Source organism: Rissa tridactyla, chromosome 2 (assembly GCF_028500815.1).
Source record: "Rissa tridactyla isolate bRisTri1 chromosome 2, bRisTri1.patW.cur.20221130, whole genome shotgun sequence".
NCBI classification, from domain to species: Eukaryota; Metazoa; Chordata; class Aves; order Charadriiformes; family Laridae; genus Rissa; species Rissa tridactyla.
The window spans coordinates 1,991,549-2,004,766 of NC_071467.1; the positions used below are offsets into that span (position 1 = coordinate 1,991,549).

At 52.3% G+C, this 13,218-nt stretch overlaps 1 protein-coding gene across 2 annotated transcripts in view; it reads right to left on the bottom strand.

The window, feature by feature from the left end:
* Window positions 1-326: 326 nt before the first annotated feature.
* The window catches only part of RHPN1 (rhophilin Rho GTPase binding protein 1), a 32,675-nt gene continuing 19,783 nt past the window's right edge, over window positions 327-13,218 (bottom strand). For both annotated transcript variants that reach the window (XM_054193274.1, XM_054193273.1), the window contains exons 5-15: window positions 12,958-13,035; window positions 11,834-11,958; window positions 11,342-11,508; window positions 10,603-10,790; window positions 10,286-10,442; window positions 8,071-8,190; window positions 5,657-5,851; window positions 5,290-5,366; window positions 3,910-4,056; window positions 2,507-2,665; window positions 327-2,350 (exon numbers count right to left, since the gene is read on the bottom strand). In XM_054193274.1, the coding sequence (XP_054049249.1) occupies window positions 2,156-2,350; window positions 2,507-2,665; window positions 3,910-4,056; window positions 5,290-5,366; window positions 5,657-5,851; window positions 8,071-8,190; window positions 10,286-10,442; window positions 10,603-10,790; window positions 11,342-11,508; window positions 11,834-11,958; window positions 12,958-13,035 (1,608 nt within the window). In that variant the 3' untranslated portion in view covers window positions 327-2,155. The remainder of the gene's footprint in view (window positions 2,351-2,506; window positions 2,666-3,909; window positions 4,057-5,289; window positions 5,367-5,656; window positions 5,852-8,070; window positions 8,191-10,285; window positions 10,443-10,602; window positions 10,791-11,341; window positions 11,509-11,833; window positions 11,959-12,957; window positions 13,036-13,218) is intronic.

Below are 13,218 nucleotides of genomic sequence, written 5' to 3' on the forward strand. Positions count from 1 at the left end.
CCTCCCATGTTACTTCCATGAAATAACTTATGTGACAAAGCCACCACCTCCCATTACACCACGCTGGACATGGAGATGATGGTTCTCCAAGGGCTGCTGGGCTGATCTGGCTGCTTAGAATCTCCGTTTACCTTGGATCAGGCTGTACAAGAGCCAAATGATCTCTCCCAACCTCAACACCTCCAGATTTAGGTAAACATAACCCAGAATCAACCCATTTGGAAGTCCAATGCAGGGCTTGCTCCTCTCCAGGGCTGGTGCACCCAGTCCACCTGTGATTTGCAACAGAGAGACATGCTACAAAATGTTTTTGAATCAGTGTTTTTTAATCCATAAAAGGTGAGAGTCCAGGTACAAATCAAAAAAAAAAGAAAACAACAAAAAAACCCAAAACAAACCCACCGTTGTTAGGGAAACTCACACAAAACACAACCCCTCCGACAGCGCCAACGGAGGAGTTGGGTGATGCAAGTGGCGACGCGACGCGCAGGCTCGCCGCTTGTACACGCTTCTTCTAAATAAATACATCTCCAGCTCGGAGACGACCGTGTCGGCAACATGTTTAGCATCGGGGGAAGATGTTGCCAGGATACTTTCATGGCAAGGTGGCCTTTTCTATGAACCTACTCCCTTTCTTCCCACTCCTGCGCCAAGCAGCTGGCAAGATTACGTCGAAAACCTAACTGCACCAGATGGTCTGGTGGTGGCAGCCGGATCCATAATCCGGTCTGATGATCTCTCGGTCTATGGAGAGGCTTCTTGGTCAATAACGCAGAGTTAGAAGCCATCCTTTAGTTCTCCTTAAATAAAACGGGGAGTGAAAACTTGGCACATGGGCAGAGCCACCTAGAAGAAGTCACTGTAAAGCCCCGGGGGGGGATGCTCACACCACGATATCCCGCTGCCGGTGCACGTTCACTTCATCAAACTACCGCTACAAATTTGTCACGACTTCAAAAGTACAAAAATACAATTGCATCTCTGAAAGGGTATTTTATACCTACCAAGATCATCCAAGCACTGAAGACCAGACAGCTCTTTAGCCTTCAGAAAAATAATGCACAAGGCAGAAATGGGGTTGAGAAAATTTTGCCAATATATCTAAGCACATATTTGGAGTCTCCCAGCATTTCCAGTACAATTACCAAGATGTATGTATCCATCAGCCCAGCTCTGGTACGAATGCTGACAGCACAGTGTTAGGGTATTAGCAACGTGTGCAAGATCCAATACTAGCACAAATTTAGTAGTTTAATAATCTGGAGGAGCTATCTTCCTGGAATTTTAATCTCATACTAAGAAAAAAAGCCCAAGGCTCTTAGCTATTAATCTACTCACATATTTAGGGCAATCCACCTCTACTGATTAAAAAAAGCGAGACAACAAATGCACGTTAAGTCTTTCCCTTTTCTTCCAAAGAAGCAGGCTGTGCAGCTGGGCTGTATTTGCTGGGTGTCCATTAAAAAAAAGAAACAAAAAGCACTAAAAAAAAACAGTGAAACACATCCTAACTGGTATCACGGCAGAGATGCACAGCCCAGTGCTGCCTGGGCAGGTCTACGCCGGACCCCATAATGGGGTCACCACGAGTCATCGATGCCCACGCTATCCCCTCTCCCGAAAAAGGGGAGTTGAAGGGTGACCTCCAGCTGGAGCTGCTGAACGATTTGGCTCTGCCAGCAGCTCTCAGCGAGCAGCGGCAGCAGTGCCATCTTCTACTTTGCAGAGAAAGCTTAGGAGACGCTAAAGAAGGTTACAGCTTTTGCTTTAATGGCTGGGGCTTGGTTTGGCCACTACTCGCACTGAGCAGAAGACACAAACCACTCCCTGCGTTACACCGAAGCACAGCTCCCCCCCGACCCCTTAAGAGCAAAAACAAAAAACAAAAAAAATATTTAAAAATTAAGACTAAATCAGTATTTCCCCATGTTGTTTAGCTGAGGATCGTTTAACTCAGGAGTTGGGAGATGGAGGAGTCCGGTCCTGTGCATCGCTCGCCTCTTTGGAGAGGATCCGACCAGCGGCGCATCCCCAGGGCGGGGGGTTCCTGGCAGCACCGACACCAGTACAACCTGGACAGGCCACCGGTGCTTGCGAGGGTTCACGGGCAGCCAGCCCCGGGGCTCGCAGGACACGACCTAGACCGGTGGCTGCTTCAGTACATGGCCTCGTTGTCTCCCACCGTGGTGAAGGGGACGCTGTAGGTGCTCTTCTTGCTCCTCTTGCTTTTCTTGCTCCAGACCAGCAGCGTGCTGGCGCTCTTGCTGTTCATCAGGCTCTTTCGGCTGTTCTCCTTGTTGCTTTTCTGCAGCCCGCTGCCCGAGGACATCGCCGCTGCCTTCTTGTCTGCCTGTTTGGGAAGGGGAGCGGTGAGAGGGATGAAGCCAGGGCAGCACCCGGGCTGCAGATGTGATGCCCGGCTTCACCCCTGCACCTCCAGCCTGGGAGCAAGACACTGGGGAACCTCTTCTGTGATTTCCCACCTAATGGCTGGGACATGACTTACGGCTTTCGGTCCCTCTGAGCCCTGCAGGGTTATCACACCAATCTCCACTCCCTCCTCCCCAGTGCTCTTCAGCAGCTGCACCACCTCGGCGTGCTTAGACCACTTGCAGTCCTTGCCGTTCACTGAGATGATGTAGTCTCCCTCCTTCAGGCCGGCTTCCTGCGGAGGAAGACAGAAGATACCCGTATTTGAGCTCAGGGATGCTGCTGCATGAGGTCTGCTCAGTGTCCAACCTACCCCAAGGACCTGCAGAGATCCGGGCCACAGGGAGTCCACCCTCTACCTACAGCACGGCACAGCCAATGCCTTCATCATCCTAAAGATTTTACATCTGCTTTGCAGCACGCACAGAAAAGTGGGATGCTCTACAGACTGAGGATTTCCTCTGCAGCTGCTGGAGATGGCCACACATGACATCCAGCATGCTCTAAACTCCCAGCCCATTGGCTTTTGCATCCAGCTCTGACCATTCAATAAAGGTTAAACATTGCAGGTCTCCAGAAAAACATATAAAAAATATTGCCTGCAAGCCTTGATCCCTGAGAAAGCAGAGCAGGCTCAGCAAGGTTCTTTGCACACCTTTCATCCATCAAGGCACCAACAAGGCTTTTGACATGCTTGAAGGACAGAACATGCCAGCTCAGGGCTGTGGGGACAGCATCAGAGCTAGGAACAACCCAGCCAGGACATGCTGGACCCACTGCAATGGAGGTTTAGAAACTCATCCACACATGGACACCCACATTTTGGTGTCTATCTGGAGACCAATCCCACCCCAGATGAGAGCAATGAATATTAGTAGCCCAAGGGACACAACTGTGGTCCAGATATGTGGCCTTTAAGAAGATTTTAGTCTCCCAAAAAGGGATGTGATCCTGCTGCTAAGGAGCGTGTTATTACAGAGATGCTGAGCTCTGAATGGCAGGGTTGATGCTGAGGGAGGGGGGAGACCTTTTGGGTGTCCCACCAGGATGCTCCAGAAAGCTTCTGCTGGAAAACAAAATTGCCCCTAATCCATCAGAAAGCCTACACAGTGAGTTTTCACTAAGATAACTCACGTTTCCGACTTGCCACCTTGTTCCATCCACCGTCACGTCCCAAAACGGGGGAGAAAGGAGCTGGCTGCTTGCCAACGAGAGGCTGCCAGCAGCTGAAAACTGAGCTAACATCCATATTTTTTGCCTTAGCTGCCTCCTACCAAAAAAAAAAAATCTCAATTCTTTCATGACACCCATCTGCAAGCCCTGGGCTGAGATCTGGCAGGGATGAGTCTCCACCTGAGCACACTGATGTAGTTACCAACTGAGTGTTAAGACCTAAACCCACCTGGTACCCCTCGAGGCAACCCCTCACACCTCACTTCCAGCATCCCCATGGGAACAGCAAGAGCCGGGGGTACTCACAGCAGCGCAGCCCCCCGGGATGACACCAGCAATGAGGACGGGGGAGTCTCCTCGCAGCGTGAACCCAAAACCATTCTCTCCTCTCATCAGGTGGACTCTTCGCACTGGGTACCACTTGTTTTTGGCTGAGAAAACCGAAAGGGGCCCCTAGGGGGAAGGCAGAAACATGGAAAGCACCTTTCGGTGCAAGAACAACTCTCTGGCGATGTGCAACCTTGCAAAACACCCACTGATGGGGAGGAGGCAGGGCAAGAAAGGCTTTTGCATTTCTTTAAGGATGTGATTTTGAGCCTGACCAGCGTTTTACCCTGCCTGCATGCCCAAAACCACCGATTGATGCAGTACAAAGCTAGAGGTGCTTAAAAGTCCATGTCAGCCGCTAGCTTTATGAGCAGCAGCAGCAGTCTTGTGCAGGTTGGGAATGACTTCAGGAGGTCTCTGCTCCAACCCTCTGCCCAGCGCTTAGCTCTGGACATCCTCCTGGCACTGCCCCGCTCCTGCAAGGCAGGAGGAGGAGGTCTCGGTACAGTCAGTGAGCTGGCATGAGTTTAGACACTATAATCCTGGAGCAAACAGAACAGAAAGCTCTGGTGGAAAGAGCTGGCTCCTTAATTCCCCCTTTCAGGAATAAAAAACAACCCATCACCCAAGGAGGGTTTGTCACCGTTGCCTGGCTCTAGGCGATGCAGCCTGGCTGGGGTGGTCCAGCAGCAGGGTGCGAGGTGGTGGGACAGGGACTTCGGGGTCAGATCCCCTCCAGATATTTCCTATTTCCATGTCTTTTTCCTACTTTTCTTTTCCCTCAGGAGCAGGATATACCTGCCTGCCCTGAGGCTGTTTAAAAGCAGAGATGCCCAACCTCTCCCTGGGGTGCTATGCAACCCTTGGGGTGTCTGGGGGACAGGGACAGCACAGCCAGGTCCCACAGCAGCCCCAAAGCTCAGTCCTGCTCCCTGGGACCCTGTAAACCTGAAGAGGATAGAGATAAAGGTTCGCTGAGATTTTCCTGGTGCCTCTCAGCTGGCACCATCCTGCTCTGCTCCCCTAAAAAGCTTCCTCTAAAGGGTCCCTTCAGTCCTTCCCAGGTAAAGCCCACCCAAAACACCTGTGCCCACTCTCCCATGCACCAGAGGAGCTTCACGACCCATTTAGGTCTTGCAGAGACAGATCTGCGCCCTCCCATCCCTCCTCCTGCACGGGTCCCTGCCTGCAAGGAGGCAACTCATCCTCCCTGGAAAACCGCCTGTGAGCACAGCAGCTGCACCGGGAGAGGGAGAAGAGGCTGTGGGGAGGAAGGAAACCAGGCAAGCAGAGCATGCAGGGGAGGAGGAAGAGGCGTCTGCTCCCTTGGGGCAACCTCCATCCCATAGCTGTACGTACCAGCCTGTGGAAGAGGTCGGTCACCTTCACCTGGGAGAAGTTGGGGGATTTTATCTCTGGTTTCTGGAGTGTTTTGGCTAGTGGTACGGAGAGAAAAGCACATATGCCAGGGTCAGGTAGTTGCAGCAGGTGCTGCCTCTACATCACGCCCCCCGAGAAGGGATGGTGTGACCCATAAGAGCTGGGACCTGCTCAGGCAGTTGCCAGACACGCAGCCTGGAGCCCCCACTCCCACCCGTGATGCTCCACCACTGTGCAGGGAGCTCTGGTCCACAGTGACATGCCACAAACTCACCGTGGAGTTTGCCCACCCCATGCAACCTGCCACAAACCCCCTCTCCAGCTGCACACCCAAAGAAACACTTACGGTGAATGTCCGGGGCATCTCCTGTTTCAAAGAAGTCCTCCTCATGGTCGATTTCTGAATATTTGCTCAGCGAGCGTTTGTGGGCAAAGGAGAGGACCTCCTGGAGGATATCCATCTTCCGCAGGATCTTGCACAAGCCGTGGATCCTCATGGCTTCCTCGTGCTTCATGATGGCTTTCTTCAGATGAGCTTTGCCTGCAAGCGAGCAGAGAGATCGCAGCCCGAGCAGAGTGGAGCAGCCCCGCCGCTGTTCCCTCTCCGTTCACTCGGCTGCCCACGGATGACAGCAGCCTCTGCGGCTGTGTCACCCGACGTGACTCAGGGACAGCCCAGTCACGTTCGCAGCCTGCCAGGCGTTCAACGTGCGCTAAATGGAGTAGGTCCCAGCCGTCAGCTCGAGCCCCCGATGTAGGGCTGGGAAGGGACCTTGAAGGGTGACCTACTTCACTCCCCCGGCGCTGGCAGCAGAGCTGGCAGATGTTCCCAAAAACTGCCGGCAAAGGAGCCGCCACCACGTTACACCTCCTAACGCTTAACCTCAATCTCCTCCACAAATTAACTTCTCTCCATCGCATTGTGGCCCCACAGTGGGGGACACAGAGGACAATTGAGCCCGGTCCTCCTGGTGACAGCCTTTTAGCTTCAGGAAGATGCAACACATCTCCCTCTTTTCTAGGTTAAGCAAAGCCTTCTCCTTGCCCTCCAGGTCCTGCTGTCCACCCTCTTCAGCACCTGCTCTTGCTTTGCTCCTCTCAACTTGCCTTCAACGTGTTTCCATCCTTGCGAAAACGGAGCGGCCGAAAAATGGCCAGAAGAGACGAAATCACGATAACCCACGGATATCAATGCAAACATCTCCTTTGCGAGAGACTGCAACCAAGATACCCGTATCCAATGCTAAACTACCGAAAAAGCTATATATATACATGTATATACACGCACACACGTATCATAGAAACACGTGTGCCTGTAGCATTTCCAGTTTTAGGACACACGGTGGCAACATAACCCAGGGAGATGGTCGGAATTTGCTTCAGGCTTATGAGAACCACAGCCAGTGGCCTGAAGACCTTTGCTTTTCCCCATGACAAGTCGCAGAAATATCGAGGCTGGATGGAAACCAGAGAGGAAGTGACTCTCCAAAATAATTGTATCAAATGCAATCAATCATATTTTATCAAAGCATTCACAGCCAGCTCCATCCACGGACAAGAAAGAAACTATGTTTTATTGAATATTATCAACTCCTGCTATTTTAGAGAGATCACTGGGAATAGAAGTTGAGCATGGAAGTTGTGCAAGATTTTGGCTCCACTCTGTTGAAGGTGGTGGAATATACTGTGTATGATAAAACGTAATAAGACTAGGAGACAAGGGAAGGGGGAAAAAAATATCCTTTTGGGAAGATGATTTTAATGATGCAAGTTTCTTCCTTTCCTGTAACCAAAACCAGACCTGAGGCTGGCATCTGCGCGTTCATTTTTCACCAGTGGACGTTGAACGGAGCCCGTCCCCCCAAAAAAAGAGCAGGCAGAGCTGAGAGCTGGGTTGACGCAAACCGGGAAACCAGACAGCAGCTGAGGGTTGTTGGGGTGGTGTTACCATAACGCTTTGGTTTGGGGGTTCATGTAAGGAGTCTTCTCATGCACATCCTCCATCCCCAGCAGTAAAATCTGGCTGAGCAGTCAGGAGGACTTTGCTGGGGTCGGTGACATGACAAACTCATTCCTGGTGGGACCTGTCTCCTTTCACATGTGTGCAATGAGGGGAAAGAACACCAGGAGACAGCTTATGGGGGAGGCAAACAGGAGACAACACCCCAAAATGAGGGCGCTGAGCTTGCTCTTGTTGCAGCCTTGTTGGGGAGGGGCTGCCAAAACACGACTTCAGCTGAATAAGCAACGCTCTGTTTTTCCCCTGAAGCTGAAAATCCGCATGGGAGGAAGCTCTCGTCTCCCAAGACTTTTGATGCAGCTAAAAAAGCCACCCCCTGGCATCTGCTGCGTCTTCTTGTCATCGAGCCAAGTCAGCAGCAAGCCCGAGCCAAGGAGCTTCCAGGATCTCGGTGCCCCTACAGATTTCTCCATGCTGCGTTAGATGACATCACCTGGCACAGGACACCTTGGCATCTGAGGTTTTACTGTCAAACTCAGCTGGACAGGTAAGTGCAAGCACCATGAGTTGGTCCTCAACACCCTAATAGGGAACTGTGACACTTTTCTGCCTTCCCAGGAGAGGTTCTTTCCAAAGAAAGTCCCAAAAAAGGTGTCTTTGCATGGAGAGATCCCCCAACAGCTCATCACATTCCTTCGTGGAGACCATGCCTACATGGGTAGGGTTATGGTGGGGCTCACTGTCTGTGCATCGAGCTTTCATCACAAGAACTGGGGGCTTTGCCCCATGGATGCACTTACCCAGCTTCCTCCTCTCCTCGGGGTCCTGCAGGAGGATGCGGAGAGATGGTCCCTCTGGCATGGTGACATGGAACTGGATAAAAGCCTTCTCCTGCTCTGGCAGTTCAGCATCGGATGCCGCTGTGTGAAAAATTTGGGTGGGGATGGGCTTAGAGAGAAGTCAGGGTGCTGCTTAGCCACATGGACCCCCAATAGTGGTGGGGACAAGGGGACCAGGAAGCCACATCCATGCTCAGGTGGCCCTTATAACTTCAGCAGCGGCTTCCTCTCACCCAACCACAGCCTGCAATGGCGACCAAGCCATCACTGATAGAGAGGGATGAGTTATCACATTCAAGGCTCTACTAGGCTTTGAAACCAAGTGCAGAATTTGTCCAGTGCACAGCACAAGTACCTGACTCTTTTGCCTCCTTCCCTCCTTTGATCTGGACTGGAAGTAGGATTGGAAATCAAGATCCCTGGGTTTTCCCCTCTGGAGGTTAGTGACATGGATCCAAGTCAGACAACTAAAGCACAAGAGATGGGCAGATTAAAGTGTAATTTGGGAGCTGAGCCCTCCTTGCTGTGCCTGGGACCCCTGCATGGGCAGAGAACTGGTGGTGCAACCGTGGGGGTCCTTCAATTGAGAAACTGAGATGGATACAGCTTGCACAGGCGCTCCAAGCACGGTGCTGGGGTGATTTGTTGGTACGTGTGATTTTTATGCCCCTATTTCCAACCAAAGCTGATCCTAATCCCCTTTGGCTCACAGGGAACTCAGGGATGCATGGAACCTCCTCTCCTGGGCACAGGGTGCAATAGGAAGCAACCCAAAGGGCTCTAGGGAACCTTGTACACCTGCTGGTCCAGACGGAAGTAAATTCCAAAGCCTGGTGAGCACACCCAGCAAAGGCACACAGTGGTCTGGAAACCAGCAGCTACAGGGCTGGCTTTCCCCACGCCAACCCTCTCCATGCCTGCATCCCTGGGAGGATTAAACTGCAGCGTAAGGAGTTTACCTCCAGCTGGTTACGGAAGCAAAATAGTTGTTACTTGGAACAACGGGGTCAGGGTATGCTTGGAGAGGCAGTGAGTGAGCACGTAAGATCTCAACAGCGTGCTCTAGGTGGAATGGAAAAAAAACAACCTAAACCCCCAAATTAGGGATCTCCTGCAGATTTGTGTTTCCCCCAGCACCTAAGGTTACCAGGACAGGCAAACAGCCTAAAAATTTTAGGGGAGAGGTTTGCCCTGTCCTTTGCAACCTCATGCAAACCCAGCCCCATCATCATCCTCTCCCTTTTCTGTCTGCTCCAGCCCCACAGCACCCCACTCTTTCCCGTCTCTGCCCCAGCAACTCTCCTTGCTCAATCCTGCTTCTGCAACACCCACATAGCACAAGCCCGGCAGCAAGATTTTAGGCAGATTCCGGAGCGGGGGAGGATGCTGGGACAGTCTGGCAGACATTGCCATCACTGGCACGACACTGCTTTCGGCAGCCATCCCCCAAGAAGTCCCTCAGCCTGTCCTCAGCCACCCCACCAAGTGATGGGTCAGCACCACAGGTCACAGCATGCATCGCCTGCCCGCCTGCAGATCCTCAGCCTGACCCGAAATCACTTGTCGGTGATGGCACAGATGGAGATCATGGGTTGCATCCCACGTCCACGCTCCAGCTGGCTTCCCGGAACCATGTAAGCCTGGATCCGGCACAGCCACGTGTACTCTGCTGCCAGCACCCCACCACCCTGGGATGCCCAGAGCAGCTGGCCACGAGGCTGGCAATTAAATTTGAGTAGCCCAGAACAGAATTTTTCTCATTTTATTTTTATTTTTTTAACTCCTCGCTGGCCAGCCACATGGACCGGGGTGCCTCGGGAGGATGCCCGGCCAAAGACACCAGCACACGTGTGGTCAGCAGGCAGCTGATCCCCCCATTTACCCACCCAGTCCCAAAAGGGACAGCAGGTGATATCCCTACAGCACCTTTTTGCTCACCTTCTTGGAAGGACTTTGCAAACCAGAAATATAGGAGAAATCTGCCCTGTGCATGAATCGCTGAGTCAATACGTGAGATCAACAGCTCAGAGCATCCCAAAAACTTTAGGTTTTGTATCCCTTTACCCTGTGCATGTGTCCCTTCACCTCTTTTTTGCATTCCCTCCCAAATACCAGGCTACTACGCAGAGCCAGCACTTGGCTGAGCAGGGAGCTGTTTCCAAGTTCTAACACTCACCGGGGCAGTCGCAGAGAGCAATGGCAGCGAAGTAGTGGGAGAGGGCTTTGAAATGCTCCGACTTGACGTGGACCATGGTGGTCCAAGAGAAGGGAACGTAATCCTTCACGTGGGCCTGGGTCATCGTCTGGTGCACCAGCGAGTAGACGTCTTCTACCTGTGGGGTGTCAAGAGACAAGTCACGGGTTGGGATGTTGGACATCCATCAGGAGACAGTGACAGCAGGCTGTCCTCTCCTGGGGGGTTCTGCTGACCACAGAAGGAGCCTCTCCAGTAGTGGCAGTCCCACTGAGTCCTCTCCTCCCTGAGGTGCTCACCCTTGCTGCCTCCTGGGCAAGCTGCAGCCGGGAGAGGAAGTCATGCTGAGTGCACAGCAAGGTCATCTTCTCAAAGACGCACTCCTGGACCTGGGCAACCATCAATCGCACCAGCATGTTCAAGGAAGCAGCGCTCATATCCAGGCTGGGAGCATTGGAGAAGTTTTCCTTCAAGTAGTTAAAGGCACCTGTGTGAGGCAGAAGCTCTTGGTAGCAGCTGGGCTTGTAAGCAGGAGGATCAGGCTTTCTGACCATGGAGGTTTCCCCACTGGCGGCACAGGAGGAGAAGAGCCACCAATGCAGCTCACACATCAAACATCCCACCATAACCAGTGGGTAAAAATGTTGCGGGTCCCTTCCTTGTTACCTAAACCATCCTTGTGCCCACAGCTTTCTTCTCCAAAGCCCTGGGTCATCACAGTCCCAAGGTCCCTTTTTTTCCAGCTGCTCGCAGACGGATCAGCATCTCTCCTCTCCCCAGCTGGGACACCCCTACAGCCATGTGGCAGGAGAGAGCCCTTTGGGTGGCTGTTGGGTCATCCCAGCTGGTCTTCATAACTGACAGAAGCAGTGTGGGGCCAACTTGTGCTTGTTTCATGGTCTCTTGGAGATGTCCTGGCACCATCCCTCTTTGCACAACTGCTCCCTCCCCTCCTTGCACTCATGAGGATTATTCCCACCCTGTGGAAATGCTGCCTGCATGCCCATGGGGAGCTGGGGAACGGAGAAACCCACATACCGGCCGCCTTCTGAAAGGCATCGATGGCCTGGTTGAGGCCCGGCAGGGATGCGCGGTCCTGCCGCGCTCCGATCTGGGTGTGCAGGGCTCCGATGTTGAAGAGCACACTGCCCTTCTCGAAGGCCAGTGCTCGCTGGTGGGACGGGACCCCCGTCAGGGAGTCGTACCTGGCGAAGGAAAGAGTCAACAGCTGCCCATCCCCGAGTACTTGCCCACAGATGCAGGAGGAACCTGGAGGGTTCTCAGCACTCTGTGTGGGCTCGCAGCCACCATTGCGACAATGGCTCATCCCCACGGGGCACACACTTTCCCCTGCCTCCCCTAACCAACTTGCCTAGGGCAACAGCAAGCCCAGAACAAAGGGAAAACCCAGCTCTCTGCATCCACCAACACCAGCTTTGCTGCCGAGGCAGTGATCCCATTGTGGAGGCTTGGCTCTGGCTCCCTCCCCACTCATGATGCCCCGGGTGGGATGGGGAAAGCTGCACCAACCAGTGGAAGAAGACACCCAGGCTTTTGGTGGGAGGGAAGAAACGGCTGTCAAGGAAGTAGAGCTGGTTGTAATATTCCATCAAGAGCTCAAGCCCAGCTTCGTTGCGGCTTGGGGTGCGCATCGCCTGCAGGGATGGGAGAGGAGACGTGTGGGTGGGAAGAGAGGGGAGGAAACAGGAAGAAAATGTCAGATTTACAGAGCTGCACATGCTGGCCAGCCCAGGGGAGAGAAACTCCACCTCAGTTATTAGATCAATAGGATCAGATCGATATGATCAATAGGATTAGATCAATAGTGCATGAGAGGCTGCGCAGCAGCAGGAGGCGGTCCCCCGGCACAAGTTCAGTGCTGGGGTACCCAAATCCAGAGCCAGCAGCCTGGGAACCAACCTGATGGTAACACTTGCCTAAGCCAAGATGGGATTATTATTTTTTTAAGAGGGAAATTCAGGCAAAGTCTGTTGCAATAAATACTAGGGAAGAAATAGGATTTTTTGCTCTTAATAAAAGAGCCCTTGAGCTTTTGACCTGACACAGGGAGGAGGGTCAGAGCTCTCCTAACGCCTAGTTGTAACCACAGGGCTTTTCCCAGCTTCTGGCTTTGCAGGGCTCCCCCTCCCACAGCCTGAAGAGCAGGATCAGGCCCTTCACAAGGGCTTGAGCAAGCCTCTTTCTTTCCGCTCTCCCAGATCAAAGCTTCACAGCAAGGCAAAACCTGAAGTTACTTATGAAAATTCACCTTTGCCAGGTGAATTTGTTTTGTGCCACCTTTGTTTTATATTTCCTCTTCTCCAAGCGCTAGCGGTCATTTAGCCTCGCTGGGGGTGAACTAATATTCATAAACAAGTAATGGATTGCATTATAACTTTTATTGCTATTCAGTTCTAGGTTAGTGCAGCGTTAAAGGATGGGGAAAGAAAACAATTACTGAATGGTCTGTAATATTTTGTAACCTATGAACTAAGCACTGAGGAGCTCTAGTGCGGGAATCCTTCACCCCAAGACACAAGGGTAAGGGTGCAGTTTGGAGAAAGGCTGGGGGGACCCTGGAGCAAAATGGGACACCTCCAGAGAGCGTTTCTGAACAAGCCAAAGAAAGACTTTGCAACTCAAGGGACACCGACCTGCCGTAGCTCCATGAACTCTTTGATTTCCTTTTCAAACAAGACACCCTCCTCTCCATAGTGCTCACTGATGAGATCCTGGATGGGGAAACAAGAGAAAAAATGCCCTGAGTCACCCTTGGGAATAGATATTCAAGATTTAAAGGATGACTTTCAGCAATTCTGTATAGAGAGTTTGCAAGCTCTCTCTGCAAGAAAACCTGTGCCAGGGAAAGCCATCTCCTCCCCTGCCTGGCTCTTGCTCTCCAGACCCTCATCTCC